Source organism: Falco cherrug, chromosome 3, assembly GCF_023634085.1.
Source record: "Falco cherrug isolate bFalChe1 chromosome 3, bFalChe1.pri, whole genome shotgun sequence".
Taxonomy (NCBI): Eukaryota; Metazoa; Chordata; class Aves; order Falconiformes; family Falconidae; genus Falco; species Falco cherrug.
Window position 1 is genome coordinate 43,766,832 of NC_073699.1, and position 19,755 is coordinate 43,786,586.

Here is a 19,755-nt window from a genome sequence, read left to right on the forward strand (position 1 = left end):
CCGCCGTCACGGTCGCCGTAGTCTCGGCGCGCTGCCCGCTCCTTCCCCGCGCCGGGCCCCGCGGCGGAGCGGACTGCCGTTCCCGAGCGGCCCCGCGGCCCCGCGCCTGCGCCCTCGGCGTGGCAGAGCGAGAGGCCGTTGCGTTGCGGGCAACGGCTAAAGCAGCGAAGAGGCAGTAAGCGGCGGCGCCGGCGGTTTCCGCGTTTGCCGGGGGGGGCAGGCGGGGGTGGGGGCGCGGAGCGGCGGCGGCGGCGGCGGCGGCGGGAGGGCGTTCGGTGGATGGGCGGTTGGCGGACGGCACCGGCGGCGGCATCTGTCAGGCGCCGGTCGTTAGGCGGGCGCAGGGGATGAGCCTGTGAGGGCGGAGGAGCGCGGGTGGGGGTGAAGCCCGGCCGGAGCGGAGCGATGTCCCAGCCTCAGCAGCAGCAACAGCCGCCGCCGCCGCCGCCGCCGTCGCCTCAGCAGCAGCCGCAGCCGCCGCCTCCGGCCGCCGCCAAGAAGCGGGACCGGCGCATCTTCTCGGGCACCTGCCCCGACCCCAAATGCCAGGCGCGGCTCTTCTTCCCGGCCCACGGGCCGCAGAGCAGCGGCAGCATCGAGTGCACGGACTGCGGGCAGCGCCACGAGCAGCAGCAGCTGCTGGCCGTGGAGGAGGTGACGGACCCCGACCTGGTGCTGCACAACCTGCTGCGGAACGCGCTGCTGGGCGTCAGCGGTGCCGGCCCGCCCCGCAGGAACACGGAGCTCGTCAAAGTCATGGGCCTCTCCAACTACCACTGCAAGCTCCTGGCCCCCATCCTGGCCCGCTACGGCATGGATAAGCAAACGGGAAAAGCCAAGCTCCTCACTGACATGAACCAGGGAGACATCTTTGACTGCTCCCTCTTGGGTGACCGCGCCTTCCTCATCGAGCCGGAGCATGTGGAAACCATTGGTTACGGAAAGGACCGCTCTGGCAGCCTCATCTACCTGCATGACACCCTGGAAGACATCAAGAAGGCCAACAACAGTCAGGAGTGCCTCATTCCAGTCCACGTGGATGGAGACGGCCACTGCCTTGTCCATGCAGTCTCGCGAGCACTTGTTGGCAGGGAGCTGTTCTGGCATGCCCTACGAGAGAATCTCAAGAAGCATTTTGAGGAGAATCTGAGTCACTACAAGGCACTTTTCCATGACTTTATTGATGCAGCAGAGTGGGAGGACATTATCAACGAATGTGACCCTTTGTTTGTTCCTCCAGAAGGCGTGCCAATGGGCCTGAGAAATATTCACATCTTTGGTCTGGCCAACGTGCTTCATCGGCCTATCATCCTGTTAGACTCCTTGAGTGGAATGCGGAGCTCCGGAGATTATTCAGCGACATTCCTCCCTGGTCTGATACCCCTAGAAAAATGCATGGGGAAAGATGGAATGTTGAACAAGCCCATCTGCATTGCATGGAGTAGCTCAGGACGTAACCATTATATTCCTCTAGTTGGAATAAAAGGTGCTGCTTTACCTAAACTGCCTAGGAAGCTACTTCCTAAAGCCTGGGGAGTTCCTCAAGACCTCATCAAAAAGTACATCAAGTTAGAGGAGGACGGTGGTTGTGTTATTGGAGGAGACAGAAGCCTGCAAGATAAGTACTTGATGAGGCTTGTTGCTGCAATGGAGGAGGTTTTTATGAGTAAACACGGTATCCATCCCAGTCTTGTAGCTGATGTACATCAGTATTTCTACAGAAGGACTGGTGTAATAGGAGTCCAGCCTGAAGAGGTCACTGCAGCTGCCAAAAAAGCAGTGATGGACAACCGCCTTCACAGGTGCCTCATCTGCGGGGCCCTTTCAGAGCATCATGTACCTCCGGAGTGGCTGGCTCCTGGGGGGAAACTATATAACCTGGCAAAAAGTACCCATGGCCAACTAAGGCCTGACAAAAATTACAGTTTTCCCCTGAACAGTTTGGTGTGTTCTTACAACCCTGCAAAGGATGTGCTGGTACCAGACTACAGCCTGAGTAGTTTGACAGCTTGTAACTGGTGTCATGGTAACCTAGTGCGTCGTGTCAGAGAAGATGGATCTATTTTGTATTTGGATGGAGACAGAACTAATACGAGGTCTACAGGTGGCAAATGTGGCTGTGGATTCAAGCACTACTGGGAAGGTAAAGAATATGACAATCTCCCTGAAGCTTTTCCTATTACTCTGGAGTGGGGTGGAAGAGTGGTGAGAGAGACAGTCTACTGGTTCCAGTATGAAAGTGACACCTCTCTGAACAGCAATGTGTATGATGTTGCCATGAAACTTGTTACCAAGCACTTCCCTGGTGAATTTGGTAGTGAGATTCTTGTTCAGAAAGTTGTCAACACAATATTGCATCAAACTGCCAAAAAGAATCCTGATGATTATACCCCTGTAAATATTGACGGTGCTCATGCCCAAAGAGCTGATGATGTACAACAAGGACAAGAGTTAGAGTCGCAACTTCCAACCAAAATTATTTTGACTGGACAGAAGACAAAAACTTTGCACAAGGAGGAGCTGAATATGAGCAAAGCTGAAAGAACTGTTCAACAGAACATTGCAGACCAGGCTTCTGTAATGCAGAAGCGGAAAAGTGAAAAACTGAAACAAGAGCAAAAAGGGCAACCTAGGACTGCTTCTCCTGGGGCCGTTCGTGAGGGGCCATCATCTGCACCTGCTACACCAACAAAAACCCCATATTCTCCAACATCTACCAAGGAGAAGAAAATTCGAATAACCACAAATGATGGGAGGCAATCAATGCTTACCCTAAAGTGCACTACCACCTTCTTGGAACTACAGGAAAGCATAGCGAGAGAATTCAATATTCCTCCGTATTTGCAATGTATTCGCTATGGCTTTCCTCCTAAAGAGCTTCTGCCTCCCAAAGAAGGCATGGAAAATGAGCCTGTTCCTTTACAGCATGGTGACAGGATTGCAATAGAAATCCTGAAAGGTAAGGAGGAAGGCAGGCAGGCAGCTTCAGCACACTCGGCGCATGCCGTGAAGCATGAAGACGTTGCTGTGGCTAGTAAAATCTCCTCAAAGGAACTGCAGGAGCAAGTGGATAAGGAGATGTATTCTCTCTGTCTTCTAGCAACACTAATGGGTAAGGCTGACTTCAAGTTATACTGTAAAGTTGTATTTTTAGTAGAAGATAACATTTTACAAACTGTAGTTATATACAGCTCTTCTTTTTTTTCTTTTTCTTTTCCCCTTTTTTGCTTTTCTGTAACTATGGCAGTTAGTTCCTTTATTCCTCTATTAGAAGAATAACATACTGTCAGTGATTTGTTGAGTGTTGTGACTTTTTAAAAGGTGTATACAAGATACTTGTTTTTTCTTTGCTATAAAGTCCTGTTTTAAAAATTGCCATTTAGAAATTGTTGCATTTTCTGTGCTGTCTCTCTTTTTTCAGCCTCTTACTAGGTGCACATCTAATGTGTGTGTGTGAGAGCTACATGCTCTCTTTTTTTCCCTACCTGTCCCTCACGTTTCAGGAAGTAAATTCAGAGCAGACCGGAGAAGGAGACGCAGAGTGTCTGCTCATTGGAAGTCTGAGGACCTAATTCTCACCTTTGTAGTAGGATGAAGTCCTGGCATTTCTCCCCACAGAGAGTTGTGTTGGTTTAAGCAAATCAACACAACATTGTCTTCTTAGCTAATTGCTAATTTTAACTGAAGACACGGTAAGAGCTGTGAAAAGTATTATTTCAGAATGTAAGCAGAGGAGAAACTGAAAGAATCTCAACATGAATTTGACTCCCAAAGGTGGACATAGGGTTGCAAAGCTATGCTTATAAATTGTCAGTCATGTAATTCTGACTAACTTAATAATTCAAGATGAAAGGACTTTTCTTGGGTGCCTGTGGTTTTTGTTTTCCTATTTGGACTCGGGAGACTTGCACCTTCGGTTGTCTACTTTGTTTAGGTTTCACAGTTTTTACAGCTTACTGGCGGGATGTAGAACAGTAATTATCATACATTTAGCTCTACAAACCATTTGAATAGTAGTGTTTACAGGGTGGTTTGGTTTTTTTTGTGTGAGAGCCTTCTCTTTTGCTGGAGGGATTTGGTGTGGCTAAAGCATGTGATGTTGTAGAAACGAAACAATTACGTAATCAGAGAGTGGTATGTCAGAAGTTCATCAAGCAGAACTTTGATTCTTTTCCAAGCCCGATTGTTTACTCCCATGTCTCTTGCAAGATAATGTGTTGAACTAGCCACCTCATCACACTGACATTTACACCACAGTTCCAAAGTGCGGGAGAAGGGTAGGTTTAAAAGATACCTTAATTTCAAGATGAAGTTTAAAAGACTGTTTTCAGGAAAAACTGCTGAAAGTGTAGTTACTGGCTTTTAAAGCATGTCAGAGTTTACTTGAGACATTAAGGTGTGTCTTTTTTTATAAGTACTTATCTGTAAACTGTGAGCTGATCTTGTAGTCAAGAATCGATTTTTGTCTTTGACTGTTGCCGCTGTTAGATTCTGCTTTCAAAGCGCAGGTTAGAATAGAATTTACCTCACCCTTCTCTGACTGCATCCATTTTGCATTACTAATAGAGGTAAAAGTGGCAGCAAATGATAAACCAGCCACTTATAACAACTTATGCAGCTACCGAATAAGATGCTATTTTTATAGAATCACTTTCCTCTGCAGGGCTTTATTTTCCTTTAAAGATATTGTGGAAAAAACCTAGACAATTGACTATTTGTGATTTTTTCAGTGGGGAAATAAACTCGTAAGAAACTTCCAAATTCCTTGCACATTAAGAGTGTTGGAGTGGCAGTTCCTCAAGGTGGTATATGCAGCCTTTTTGGGATGAGAAGCATCAGTATTTCTCAGTAATATTTCTGTACTGCTAAAAACCAATGCTGCATACTTCTGACAGTCAGCTTACCCTGTATGCTCATGCTCTTGCTCTTGCTGTAACTTTGTTCTGCTAAAAACATACATTTAATACAGCCAGATTAGAATCTGTAGGGAGGAGCTGCTGTTGAAATAACTCAGTGGGCCAGATGCAACTTTTTTTCCCCCCCCCCCCTCCCCTCCAACGCCCATAGTGAAAGTGTGTCTTCAAACATCTGTAGCTATTCATTCTGGATGATGAAAAGCTTTTCTTTCATATAGGGTCTACTGTAGGCTGACGTGATGCTTCTTTTGTGTCACTAGAATTTTCCTTATCTGGTCTCAGGTAGTTATTAAAATTTTAGACCATGTTCTTCAATTTTTCTGCGTCTAATTTAAAAATAAGCCCTGGTAAATTAGATACTGTAATTTCTGGTCCACTTAACATATTATGCATGATTGTTTTATAAAGCTTTCTCCTCTTTTTTTTTTTTTTTTTTTTTTTTTTAGCTCAAAATACAGAATTCTATAGGGAAATGACTAAAATAATTGTAATTTTACATTAATATTGTTAAAACATATTTTTAAACAGTTTTAATTGTACCCATGCAGAAGTGCTCTGGCTATGCACAAGCCAAGTATGAATCTATTTTCATCAGTTTGTTTTGCATTGGTGAACTCATTAGCGCACATGAGATCAAAATAGCCAGGTTTAAATGAAATGTATTAATTGGTACTAGGATTTGTTTGGAATTAAACAGCTTGGGTTTAAGCTATAACCTGTTGATATCAGCAGAGCTTTTGCTTTGTTTTGCACTTCCGTGTGTCCTCTGCTGTATGAAGTGACAGTCTTGGGCTTCCAATTGTGTAGGTTAGTCTGCAACTGCTCTTTTTCTGCAGTGTATGTGGCATGCTTGTGGTTAGGATAGTCTTCATCTGGTGCCATTCCTCAATGTTGTGGGGCTGAGGTCTGCGCTGAGGAAGTGTGTACTGGAGTGGGAACAGTGTGGAGAACATGATCTCTTTGATCAATGTAGTGTCTTGAGGGAGTTTTTAACCTAACGAAATGATCATCCAGATTTAACTTGTGACCTGTAAACATCCTACTGCCATGGTAAACAAAACCAAAACAAACAGTAAAACCGAACTAGCAAGAAAAATGTGCAAACCTGACATGTAGTTTAGTTGAATCACACACACTACTTCCTCTAATCTGGGAAAGTCCAGATGTAATTGTGGGTTTTTTGGTCTTCCAGTGGGAGAACTCTTTATCAAACCAGCATTGTTAGTTTGTGTTTCTTTCAGTGGCTGCTGATTTTGTTTTGTGGGCCCTGCTCTCCATGCTTTTCTGCATGTAATCCTTGTTAGTGTTGCGTAGAAGGCTATCTAAACAGTGATTCTTCACTTGTGCAAGGCTTGAAAATCATGCCCAGGGGGATCTTTCCTTGGAGCATGCCACTGATGTGTAAAACTGGTGGTCTTCTAAAAGCCTGGTGATTGTCTTGTGAAGGGAAGGGAGCCCTTCAATTAAGTGTGGATTGCTAGATGCAGGAGTATAGGAGAGTCCTTAGTATGGAGTTAGCCACTGTGTGGCTGCTGGTTGTGGCCTCCCCTGGCTTTGGTAGACTGACAAACGTGTTCTGTTACCTATCAGGCTCGTGGTTATTTTGATTCCTGTGGAAATAAGGAAAACTTGGGGGGAAAATGAAGAGCCACAGCAGTGTTGCTCTGGAGCCATTATGTAAAGAGATGTGTGTTTCAAAATGAAAATGGCAATAAGGATGCAGGGTAGCAGCCAACCCCTTTCGAAATAGCAAAAACATTAGAGTGTTATCAGTAATGATTGTCCTCACTCCATGCAGCTGTTTGAAGAAGAGGGAAAGCTGTGGCAGCAGTGGGGAGGAAAAGAGCATGCTCCTGGTTTCGTTTTTTTGTGTTGGCTGTTTTGTATGTGTGGTCAGTGAAAGCTGGAGAGGAGCTTCAAATTTATTAGCAAGTCAGTAGACAGGAATTATCAGGATGAAGTCAAAAGACAAGACCTCCTTCTTCAGTAGATCACAGGAAATAAGAAAGAGGAGTAGTTGTTTTGTTACCTGAATGTTTTTGCTAGGAAGTGAAGGCCAGATATGTGAACTTGATGTGCAAATGAAGGCAATGAACCAGAGCAGAGTTCAAGGGAATGGGTTTAAAATTAATCAGATTATGTAGGTCTCCTGTCTTTAAAATCTCTAAAGACAAAACATGATGATGATGTGCTGTACCTTTTTGAAGGGAACGGGGATTTGAATACTTGGAGAGGTAAGCAACAGAATCCTCCTGGTGGAGGGATAGATGAGCAGGGTTGAGTACAGAGTCCCATGCCTGTCAGGGAAAGGAAACAAAAATTGGAGAGTGGCTTGAAAGGTTTCAAAGTGTAATATAGCACATAATGCCACTGTCAAGCAAGTGAAACGTTTTTCTCACCTGAGGCGGGTAGGATGGGAGGGTAGCCACAGTACCTTGTAGGTTATGTAGTTGGAAGTGCAGGGAGGGATTTAGATGTATCCTGTATTCAGTATGTGGACACTATTAAAAATAATTTTTAACATTTATTTTGCTCTTAACAGAAGGCAAAGAAATACTGGTAGGTAATATTTTACAGCCTCACACATTCCAATTATCTCTTATTTCAAGCACTACGTGTATCCAGTTAACTTCAGTTGATGATTTACATTCTCCAATTTTAATAGAAAATTGAGAGACATGGTTATTGAGACTTCGATGCCTAAAGAAGGGTGCAATTTCTATTTAAAGTATCTCAGTATGTTTCCTTAATGTTTGCTATAATGTGGGAAAAGCAATTTTTTTCTGAAAATGTATACGTGCAGTAGTTGTTTCTGCATCAGGAGAATGGAATTTATTATTACTTTTTGTTTGCATGGCTTTGACAGCTACATCATACTTCTCTGAAGCAGGTAAGTGACTAGCAAAATGAGGAAAAGGATATAGGTAAAACTGCAGATCTGAACTGATCTAACAGGCGCTGTTAGGTCACTGATACTTTGTAGCCCAATTTTTCTGTTCTTTATATTCCTTTCCTTACATAGCCTAGGGTTTATTTTTTTCCACTCAGTAGCATTTAAAATTGTCACATTTCAGTGCCATTTTTAGCATCTTTGAAAAATGCCAGTTACACAGGACTGCTGGGGCCTCTCAGTTGGTATTTTGTTTCTAACTCTCAAGAAAAGCAAGGTACGGACGCAGCTTCTATGCAGCTGCCTATGTGGACGTTTGTATCTCAGCCACAGTATAATCTGCTGTGTGGCAGGTGTGAAATTAAGATCTGATTGTTGAGGAAGTGTAGGGCTGTACAGTTGAGGTTTTAATGTGCAAGGGTATGCGCTTGAATTTGGAAGTGTGTTAGTCATGTCCTAGTTTTATGTTGAAAGCATGGGTAGGAGGGGAATGGAGACTCCTGTGTAGGGCCTGGCAAAGAACCAGGAGCTGCAGCTTGGATCAAATCAAATTTGGGAATCTTTGTACTAGAACATGTAGGGTATTTAACTGCAGACAGTGGTATGTTTTGCTGAAAGTTTCTTGACATCCTGGGCTCCCATTCTGTAAATTTGCAATAAATATTCAAATTCTTAATTACCGAGAAGAGAGGGAGGATTCAGCTTCTAATTCAAGGAATTACACTTTAAACCATTGTCTGTAGAATGAAACAATCACATTTTAACATTAATGATTATGTTTGATTTTTACAGGAGAAGATGTTTGGTCTTACGCAAAGGGGCTTCCTCAATTGTTTCAGCAGGGTGGAGTATTCTATAGCATAATGAAGAAAACAACAGGTATTTTTTGTTTTTGTTTTTATCCCTTCCTTCATCTGTTTCTAAATCTTTAGAATTGTAAATTGGTATTGAGTCATTTGTAAGCATACATATATTTTTATTTTATTACCGTGGTACATTTTCATTTTCATAATATTGTTGAACTCCTTATGCTCCCTCAGAGAGCTTCAGACTAGGGAATCTGACTAAGACTAGTACATTCAGCTTATATATCTCTTCTTTTCTGAAATTTGCTCTGCAACTGTACATCTCCATTTAACTTTTGTGAATTGTACAAACAACTTCAATAAGTCAACTGATTTTATTCCGCTCCCTGCACACCCCCCCACCCCCCCGGAAAGATCGAGCAAAGAGAAGGTAACAGGACCTATTCTTGTAATACTTTAAAACACTGTATAAAAAGTTCATCTTTCTAGGGTGCTTCTCAGTAGATATTTTATACAGAGGTACTGCATGTTTTCAATGGTTGGTTAAATTTGACTTTTATATTCTTAAGACTGTTGTTCAAAAGAAAAGCTATCCATCCCTTCTTGCATTGATAAATGTTGCATCTTGGACTGTGTGCAGAAAACCCAAGCAAATAAGAGTATATCTGATTTTAGATGTTATTTTCTCTCATTTAAAGTTTATTTTCTTATTGAATTCTTTGCATTCATAGTTTAGCTCTTGTGGTTTCATCTATTACAATCATATTATATCATATTATATATGATTCCTTTGCTGCTTTCTTACTGCTTGATTTCTTCCTAGGTAGCTTTATCAATCTTAACTTAATCTTTCTTATTTCTTGAAACAGGTATTTTACCACATAATTTCTATTCTGTTTGCAGTAATTAAAATGCATGTATGGGCAAGGAGTGGTATACTCAATGCCCACTACCTCTCACTGAATTATTGGCCTGGGTAACAGAATTAGCATGTGAGTGTCTTAGAGCAGATCTGTTTCCTTTTTAGTTTTCTTTCTTTTACTATGCTTGTACAGTAAAGACTGGTGTACTGTTTGTGGCAAGTGAATTAGCTTAAACAGTGCCTGATGGAAAGGATGTTTTGGACCGATTAAAGACTAGCCAGAGCTGAGAACCTGAAATGAATCCAAGGGATTTTAACCCAGCTGGTCATTAACTCATGAAAATGCCTGACTAAAAGGTCATTTTTGCCAACTGATGGTGTAAGAACTAAGGCTGTGGGAGATGATACTCCGTATTTGAACATGATTGCATTTCTGTGTGTGCAGGTATTTTACACTACCTTGGTAGGTAGAATTACTATTTCAGCATTAACATACTTGTATGATTTTAACATGTTATTAAATACTAAATTTCCACATTAAACAATTACAATCTGAAACAATCTTAACTGTTTTTTTCAGTTAAAGAAGCTCCTTACCTATTTATAATAGTTAATGTAATAATGCTGCTATTATACTGGACATTTGGAACAAACCTTTCTTTTGAGTGTAGGTACTATTAATCAGTTGAAATTTTATTTAGTTGCTCTTGTTTAAGATACTATTTTGAGAATTCAGAGGCATTTTTGGTCTATCAGAGAAGCTGTTAAATACAGTGCACTCTTTTTGCAAATGAAGGTTGAACTGGTAAATTATGTAGTTAAAAATACGTTCTTCAGGTTAAGTTAGACAGATAGGTGTTTGGGATTAAAGTTTGTTCTGTGTGTGGTTTGGCTGTTTGGTTATTGATTCCCATGGATATGTAAAGAAAGGAGCTACTTTTTTTAAGTTCTCAAAATGAAATTAATCTGTAGATTCTCTGCAGCTCTGAAAGTATGTGAATCAGAAGCTGTGGAGGATGACTGAGATTAATCAGGTGCTTCGTTAGTACAAAACCAGTTTAATAACATTTCAGATTGAGTGACCTTCTTTATTCATGCCCAGAATATTTGTTTTGACTGCATTGTGTTTGATAACACAGACACAGGATTTGGTTGTTGTGTTTCTTCTCTTCTCCATAATTTCTGGTGTTTTTCTTCAAGAATGGTAAGAGAATGTGGGGGGTGGGAAATATGGCGCTTTTTAAAAGGTGGTGGGTTTTTTTTGCAGCTCTTCATGCATAACTAATAGAACCGAAGAGAGTTGTTATGGCCAAGTTTTCATCTGCAGATACCTTTTAACTCACAGAAAGCCATCGTCACTGAAGTGATACCTTCCTGCTTTTACTTCAGCCTGTATGGGACAGAGTTGAGAGAGTCATTTTGTATTTTATGATGATAAACTGGAAAACCAGATGTTGCCCATTTTTGACACAGAGCAGCTTCAGATCTTAAATTTGTCTAATGAACTCTCAATTTTAGCAGATTGGTCAAATTGTAAGTGGGACAATGAAACAAACAGCAGATCAAAAATACTATGCCTCATATTTGTTTTGTAATTAGTTATAATCTCCAGGACTACGAAACATAGTAAGCTTGAAACACTTTTGTTTATCTAGCAACACTTCCTCACTGAGAAGATGACAAATAGCAAATTTGAAATTCTTTAGGCCTAGCAGCAGTGGTACTAGGATTTCAGGGTGTGGTCTTAAATAGTACTTCTTGAAATGTGCTCTTTGGCAGTTTTCTGGGTTGGTTTTGTTTGTTTGTTTTTAGTGTGGTTTTTTGGGGGGGTAGGGGGTGGTAGTGATGGGGTTATGCTTGCAGTAACACAAAGCAAGCCAATACTATTTCTTCTAGTTGTGTTAGAACAGCAAGTCCCAGCAAGGTGGTTATTTTATCTAGGAATGCTACAGTCCTGGCTCTTCATTAGAATCACCATAGAAGGCAGCAGCAACTTAGGGACATACTGTAATTGCTGTCATATGGCATACAAGCGTTAACTGTTTTTCTCCCACAGTAGTAAGTTTCAGTGTGTTTATTTTTACATACTTGATGCTGTAAGCTTAAATACAATAATTAATGTGTATTCAGAGCATGTCTTAAAATATGTTAACATGTTGAATAACTTTTTCTATCTTTATAGGTTTGGCTGATGGCAAGCACTGTACTTTTCCACATCTGCCTGGTAAAAACTTTGTGTACAATGCAGCAGAAGACAGATTAGAGCTGTGTGTGGATGCTGCTGGGCACTTTCCTGTTGGTCCTGATGTTGAAGAGCTGGTTAAAGAGGCTTTAAGTCAAGTGCGAGCAGAAGCTACTTCAAGAAGCAGGGAAGCAAGTCCTTCACACGGAATGCTGAAGCTGGGTAGTGGTGGAGTAGTGAAAAAGAAATCTGAACAACTACATAACATAACTGCATTTCAAGGAAAGGGCCATTCCCTAGGAACTGCATCTAGTAGTCAACAACAGGATCAAAGAGCCAGGGAAACACCACTTTTAAGAAAGCATAGCACAGAAACAGACCTCAGTCCTTCTGCTAAAATTGAGCCTTCTGTATTCACAGCTGCTTCTGGTAACAGTGAGCTTATCCGAATTGCTCCAGGAGTTGTGACAATGAGAGACAGCAGGCAGCTTGACCCCACTTTGATTGAGGCACAGAGAAAAAAGTTGCAGGAAATGGTCTCTTCTATTCAGGCTTCAATGGATAGACATTTGCGGGATCAGAATACAGAGCAGTCAGTATCAGTTGATCTATCTCAAAGAAAAGTAGAGGCAGTGAGCTCAACTGCTAAAACTGGGAGCTTTCAGGCTGGCTTACCCGAATCATTTTCTGCACCAGGTGGTACTGAACACTTGAATACTGAATCAGCTGATGGTAACATGGTGAATTCTGTGGGAACAACATTCCCTGCAAGGTCTAAAGCACAAAAGGGAAATTCTGTTGAGGAGCTTGAGGAGATGGATAGTCAAGATGCAGGAATCACTAATGCAACTGAGCCAATGGATCACTCTTGATAGGTTAAAATCTAATCAGGGTAGAAGAAATTACTGTTCAAATGTAATGTTTATTGGCTGGGCCACACAAAGTAATTAGTTATTAAATCTTGTATGTATGTCAAAGATTATATCATCTTATTCAGTGCATGATAAGCGTGTGATTGGCAATAGCTTTCAATATTACCATACTGCTGCCCAGGCTGGCTCTGTTACCTGTAAATTAGTTATTAGGAAATGCACTGAGATGAATATCTGCTGTAAATGTGGGTTCTTGAAAAGTCTTTGTAATTTTTAATTCCTTAAAAGTCTTAAAATTTAAGCCCATGCAAGGTTCTTAGCATGCTAGTTTAAGGTTACTGCAAAGGCTAGAACAGGCAAAACTAGAAGTGTGACAAAATTAATCCTGTCCCAGGTACTTAATTCCACTCAAAAATACATAAACATGAATTATACATAAATTTCAAAAAGCAACTGAAACTAAACTTTGCTAAATTTGATAATGTAGCATATACAGTACTTTAATTACATTGTGCTGGCACTTACTCTGATTTAAAAACTTTTTCATTCATACAGCTGTATACACCTGTCAGAAATCTTGGAATAAGTGTAACTGCATCTTGTCAGTTTAAGCAAGTTAGAAAAAAGGCTATTTAGTGTGCAACGAAGATAAAGTGAATGCAGTGTGGTTATGCATGGCTGTCGGAGCCAACACAACCATTTTGGTGCTCTGTTAGTAAGTGACAGTGTGTTTTTATTTCCTCCCAAATACCGAGCTGGTCAGATGATGTGCAACTTTTAATACAACTACAGGAGAGAAGTTGGTAATTGCAAGAATCAACAAATGTTCAATGGCAAATCCATTTCTTTTAAAAGGCTTTGATTAGTAGTGTTGGTTAGTAATGGCAAAAATTAAATAATAGCTGTGCTTTTCAGATCAAATTAACAATTTATTGGAAGTGACTCCCTAACGTACATTATCCTAAAGTGTTCAGTGATAATTGAGCTTTTGGAGGCTCTCTGTTTACTCAATGGAAACAAGGAATGCATGCTGTTTCGGTGCCGATGAAGACTACCCACCTCTATCAGCTTGCTTTCAGTTTGTGATGGAGATTTCCCTGTATCAGTGATCATATCGCTGGTATCCACTTAAGTAGCGTGTTCATCAGACCTGCAGTGCCAGTTTTTAAGAAGCAGCCATTGTGCTTGCTCCCTAAGGATGGAACGTGTATCTGATACTGTAGTTTGCTTCCTATCTTCATAGTCATATTTAAATGCACTATTGTTACTTCCTTTAATGGTAAAATAACATTGAATGGATGAAAGATGTTAATACAGCTTCAGAGGAATTAAGAGCATTTAAATATTGAAGTCTGTGTTTGTGCACATGTGGGTTTTTACCAGTTCACAAATGTTTGTATTGTATATGTTTGTATTCAGGAAAGTCTCCTCATTTTTTACATTTCTAATCACTTATAACAGTTCCAAGCATTAGGATGATAAAATGTTCCATGAGGGAGGATTTATTTTTGTATGTAAAAATTAACTGAAGCAAGTCACTTGGAAGAATAGCCCCTGTCTCAAAGTAAATTAAAATGCCTCCATTGGTTAACTTTTTATGTAGAGGGAATAAATATTTTATGAGTTAGTGTACTACTTATAGGTAAAAAATAAGAATCACCTTTTCACAAATAAATGAAAAATTTTACGATCTCAAATTTCTAACCGCTAAGTTAGCTGTTGGGAAGCTTGGAATGTATGAAGTAATTTGGCTCCCCAGAACTGACCTTGCTGATGCACTGATAAACTGGCGGGGCTTATTCAATGAGAAACAGGATGCACATGCAGCAGCTGGAAGCCTGCCATGACTTCTGAAAACACTGAGTCTCCCACGAATCAGTCTAGCTGTCTGAAGGTTACTTCCGTATAGAAAATGTTAAGTCAAGGCTTGTGCTTTGTCACAGTGTGAGGTTTAGAAATGTATAGCAGTGGCATGTTCTTGGGAAGGATTTTAAGTCAGGAGAGACTGAGGGGGAGGAATCTTTCGAATCTCTTCCATTTTAGAAAAGGTAACTATCACTTAGATGTTGTTAACATTTTCTTCAGAAAAAGAAGTCTTCCTCAGCTGAAAAAAAGATGGGCAGTGTATATGAGATAATTTGAAGTTGAAATAAATTGAAGTATTTATTGCACATCATTTGTATTTCAAGGGAAGATGCTTACTTCTTTCATGGTTTTCTGCTAAGACTACAGAAGTTTGTGTGCCTTTTACTGTGTAAAGAGGAAGGCTTGGTTTAATTTTGATACACTTCCCATTTCAGCAGTAATGCGACATTTTCCTTCTTATCTAAATAGAAGTGGATACAGATAATGGCTCTGTTTGACTCGCCCTTAGTGTCATCTTGGGTGCTTTCAAGTCACGTAGATCAGAGCTCTCCAGTTTCTAAAGCAAAATGGTCTCAAAAAGGAATGATAAAATGGTGTCAAAATTACAGGATCCACTGACGTGAATTCCTCTGGTGTAAAGCAGGATTGTTTGCATATTTCTTTGCAGTGTTCTTATTTCACGTAGCTTTCTCATGCATTTGAATATTGGTGGTTTTAAGAAAGATGGCTTTTGATGCTCTCAAGTGAAGCTAAACTTCATCTACATGCCAGTGAGATGTGTAACTGTACAGAAGTGAAATAAAGAACACTGAAGTGTAAGTTTGAACAGATGTTTCATTTGATTGCTAGCTGTGGGTGCAAATGTAAGTTGAGGCATCTGTGTGCCTGTCTTAGGAACACCCATGTGCTTGTTAGATTTCCTTGTTAGAGTCAGGAAGATTCTGGGTGGGGTACAAGGGCAGGGAAGATGTGGACTCTGTGGATGTGAAGCCATGTCAATAGGACTTTTCAAATGGTGTGAAAAATGTCCCTTTCTCAACACCCCCCCACCCATGTTCTTGCTACTGAATTGCCTGTGGACAGAGGCTGTGGTTCTAAATTCCATGTACCTGCCTTGATTACTTTCTTGTCTTGGAGCCAACCACCTTCTACACAGTGTCTCATGGCAAAGAAGACTTAAATTATTTGAAAATCCTGAATTTTCTTATGTTTTAGTATGTATAACCTAAATGGAAGATGATTACTGAAAGAAAATACAGGCCAGGTACCAAAACCAAACAAAAACAACAACAACAACAACAACAAAAAAAGAGAGAGAGAATGGACTAGGTTGCTGATGAGCATTTGGGAAACCTCAGGAGAACAGATCAGTTTTCTAGGCAAATGCAAGATTTTTATGACTTCAAATGGCTGGCTGCTTAGTAAGGTTGACTTTTTGATACTGCTGTTTTTCTGTGAGTTGTTTGCATTTTAGTGAGGGAAAAAAAATAGTAGCTTTTCAGATGAGATCATATAAATATATTTGGGATGTCCTCACTGTTATAGTAACAAAACAGCAATGTATATTGTTAGTTTTGTGAATCCCATATAGTTTACTAGTCTTCTGCTAGATACAAAATGCGAGCTAGACATTGCCTCTGACAGAACGCTCCTGCAGCCTCAGAGAGGCACAGTGCCACAAGGCTGTATGCTAATAACCCTGTACAACAGGCATACTTTCAATCCAAAATGCTTAATTTATGGTCTTTCAAAAAGTAGAATCTGTTGTCACTGTCACAAGGTTAGCAGAGTTGCTTGCTACTTTTTCAATGTGCTGAAAATGCCAGGTAATAAAATTAATAATATGCTTACAATTGGGAGAGCAATGCACTATCAGAAATGTATGAAAAATGAATGATTTAAGAAGACGCCACTGTTATCTCTACATTTGTTTGGCTCCCATTTTCAAATAGCAGAATCTACATGCTTTTGTAAAATAATAATAATATGGAGTTGATCCTTCTGTTAAAAAAAAACCAGCCACAACAATAAGTGGTTTCTTTGTTTTGCTTGTGGATCTCAGTTTAGCTTCATAAATTGAAGAAGTTGCCTAAGATCTTTAGAATGCAGGATTCCCTCTGAGCCCTTATGCCTGCGGTTGAGCAATAAAAGGTTGAAACAGGAGTGGTATTTTCAGAATTATTTTACGTTTAACAAGGATTATTGCCAAGAAATGAAAGAGTGCACTTTTAGGAGGGAATGCTATTTAAAATGTATAAATAAGAATTAAAATAGTGTATATATTTAGAAAACAAATCTTTTTAAACAATAAGTGCTTTACATGTTGACTTAAAAATAAATTAGCATAGAAACTATACCATCCTCACAGTACTGGCTGTTATCCAGCACAGTTTGGTTTGTTTTATTTGTGATTGCTGTACTAATTATATTTGATTTTTTTTTATCTGTAATGTAACAATAGTGTATTATAACAGTATATAGTGTACTATACTACACTTCACTGTACAGTATTTGGAATTTTCTTTGATTGCTATATTAAAACTAAGTTAAAACATCTGCTTTGGTTTCATAAGGTGCAACTTTTATCTAGCCTTTCACACATGAACTTGTTTAACACTGATTTGGCTACCAAATGAATGAGTAATTATATTAACTTCTGCATTCTACATACAGATTGCATTATACTTGCATACATGAATACTAGTATGGAAGTTGAAAAACTGGTATGAATCTTAGAAAAGTAAACTCTGACGTCATTCATTTTGCTTTAGTTATGTTTCTGTTAAAAAGAAACTTTTTTGGAAGAAAAGCACTTTATGGAAGACTGGTTCTTTTGACCTTATACCTGTTTGGAATATTTCATTAAGCACATAGGACCTTTGAATTTGAGAGATTTTTAAAAAAAGGTTTTTATATATTTGAGACCAAAATCTGAGATCTGAATCCTGTTTTCAAAGTCTGAACCAAGAAGAAGGTGTAGAAAAACACTGTGTCATACATGACATTTAAGATACCTTTGAAACATTGGTCAAAATGTGTTTCAAAGTAAAATTTTAATGCATGCGTGTAATATGCAAGAATGAGTAGCATAATTTGGAAGAACTAGGCTTTTGAAAATTTGGCCATACTCAAAGATGAACATACCGACAACTACTTAAATTATCTCTCAGCTTTTTGGCCAGCTGCATGTGGTACTTGGTTTCAAAAATTGGCTGCATCCATAACTTCTGAGCATAAGAAAAGTCATAAAATCCATCTACAAAACTCTGTGTTACTTTTTCCTGTATTTATTGAAAGGCTTTAATTCAAAGTATGCTAGCATTAAAGCAGTCTTTAAAATGATGGGTGTAAATATCCAGAGTTTATTTTGGTTGCATGTCATGTCACGAAGAATTGAAAATTATCCTTTGGAAGATTTGTATTTCAGAGGCTTAAATATTTAATGCTAAGCTAGAAATGTACTCATTTTTATAATGCAATGTTTATAATAAGAGTCCAAACTAGTACTGCATGTGTGAAGCAACCAAGTTAAGAGTGCTTTCAAAATGTTTCCGTTTTATCTTTGCTGTTAATTGTACAGCCTTAATAGTTGTTTACATTGTTTTAGATTGGAGTTGTTGGTTGATTTTTTTCTTATGCATGTTCATAGCAAATCTGTTTTAACATCCTTGCAAAACCTCAGCTTCCTGCCAGAACAAGTCCCCTCGCAACTTAATTTTCTCCTTAGGATCAGGGTGAGAGTGAATCTTGGAAGTTCATAAGTGTGTGTAGTGTGTTGAGGACGGTGGTTTTAGTATTACAAAGACATATATTGACTGGAAAAGTTAATATAAACTGTTGCTTTGCTTCATGTGGAGTTTATTGAGGCTTTAATATAATGTTGGCTTCTCCTGATTTGTGATATTTGGAGTATTTACTACTTAATGATAGATAAAGAAAAGCGGTAGTGTTTGGATCCATAGTAGACTTGATAGCCAAGCTGACATTACAGAAACCCAGTTACCACAACTCATTTGAAATGGGTTATTCTGATCTGAATTACTTAAATTGATGTATGCTGGGTGATTCTGAACATTTATTAGTATCATTGAAGATATTAGGCTTCAGTGTAAGCGTGATCTCTGTTGCATTAACTTGCAGATGCTTTAAGAGGCTTCAGAAAAGACTGTTACTCTGTGTTCTGTGAATGAAAGGCATTGTTTTGATGATAGCTGAACAGACTTGTATTTGGACTTTATCTACCTCTCTTAAATGACTACCTGATTCTGTTTTCTGCTGGAAGTAATACTTACAGTGGCTTGTCTTGCTGGCAGCAAATCCAGTTTCACTTCCAAAGTGATCTTGTGGATCTGGACTGGGTCTGTGCTGTTTGGAAACTTGTATTCAATAAGTAAAGAATTAAAAGAAAGACGGCAGGTGGAAGGAAGTTACCAGAAATCAGAAGAAGGTTTAGAAGGTGCTCTGGTTCTTAGTAGCCAATAGTCTGTGGAGCCTGGCTGCATGAAATGCAGTCATTTCTTACAAACCTTTAAACATGGTTCAAGCAACTTCTTTCAGAATAAGAAAACATAGTTTTATAGGCTCTTTTGTTACTCAATATATAAGATTTTTTTTAAAAAATGAAGCTACTTTCACATTGTCACATTGTTGTATAAATGTAGAGAAATACTTGCCAGGTGTTACGTCCAGATCCTAACCTCTCTCTTCCTTCCCACATGCGTTTGTGCAGACTCTACAAATCCTAAGGAGATCTCTTCTGATGTTGGGCTAGCTTTTCTGTTTGCTTTTCATCTGCCATTTGGACTTTAGCGAATAATTTTTACCAGAGATGTTTCTGTAAGCTTATTGTCCACTGTTTACACTGCTGCTCTTACAGACAGTAAGAAGCAATAGATAAATGATCCAATTGAACACAAATTAGACTGATAGAAATGAAAACCTTGTTTGACTTCCTCAGAGATTCATTATGTACAGGACAGAAAGGAATGAAGGGAGATTCCTAAGAGGGCAGAGGATTTGTGAGCATATTCAGGAGAGGGAAGAAGATTCGTAAGGATTTATCAATGATTCTAAAAATCACCTAGTAGTTCTGAAGGGCAACCATGTTTCGTGTTGTTATACTTTCCAGGGCGATGAGCTTTAGAAGCTGCAGATGCTCTGAATCTGGGGATTTCCCTGAGATCCACCTTTCTTTTCTTCTAGGAGCAGAAACTGCCAAATATGTACTTTTCCACCCAGTGGGAGAGATGGGGCGTCACATGGTGTTGCAGGGTTTGTTGCAGCAAGACAAACGCCAAACCACACAGAAAAAGCAAGGGCCTAACTAAAATTGGGGGAAATTAAGTAACTCCTAGTTCCAAC

General features: G+C 39.8%; 1 protein-coding gene across 1 annotated transcript; it reads left to right on the forward strand.

The window, feature by feature from the left end:
• The first annotated feature begins 237 nt into the window (after positions 1-237).
• VCPIP1 (valosin containing protein interacting protein 1) lies at positions 238-16,950 on the forward strand. The gene is made up of 3 exons (XM_027811072.2): positions 238-3,112; positions 8,599-8,685; positions 11,657-16,950. The coding sequence occupies exons 1-3, from the start codon at positions 406-408 to the stop codon at positions 12,526-12,528; spliced, it is 3,666 nt and encodes a 1,221-aa protein (XP_027666873.2). The 5' UTR covers positions 238-405; the 3' UTR covers positions 12,529-16,950.
• The last annotated feature ends 2,805 nt before the right edge of the window (positions 16,951-19,755 follow it).

Excerpts from the sequence above, each read along its gene's own strand:
- VCPIP1 (XM_027811072.2), top strand. The coding sequence starts at position 406 with ATGTCCCAGCCTCAGCAGCAGCAACAGCCGCCGCCGCCGCCGCCGCCG. Across the intron at positions 3,113-8,598 it reads TCTTCTAGCAACACTAATGG|GAGAAGATGTTTGGTCTTAC; the intron begins GTAAGGCTGACT and ends TGATTTTTACAG. Across the intron at positions 8,686-11,656 it reads CATAATGAAGAAAACAACAG|GTTTGGCTGATGGCAAGCAC; the intron begins GTATTTTTTGTT and ends CTATCTTTATAG.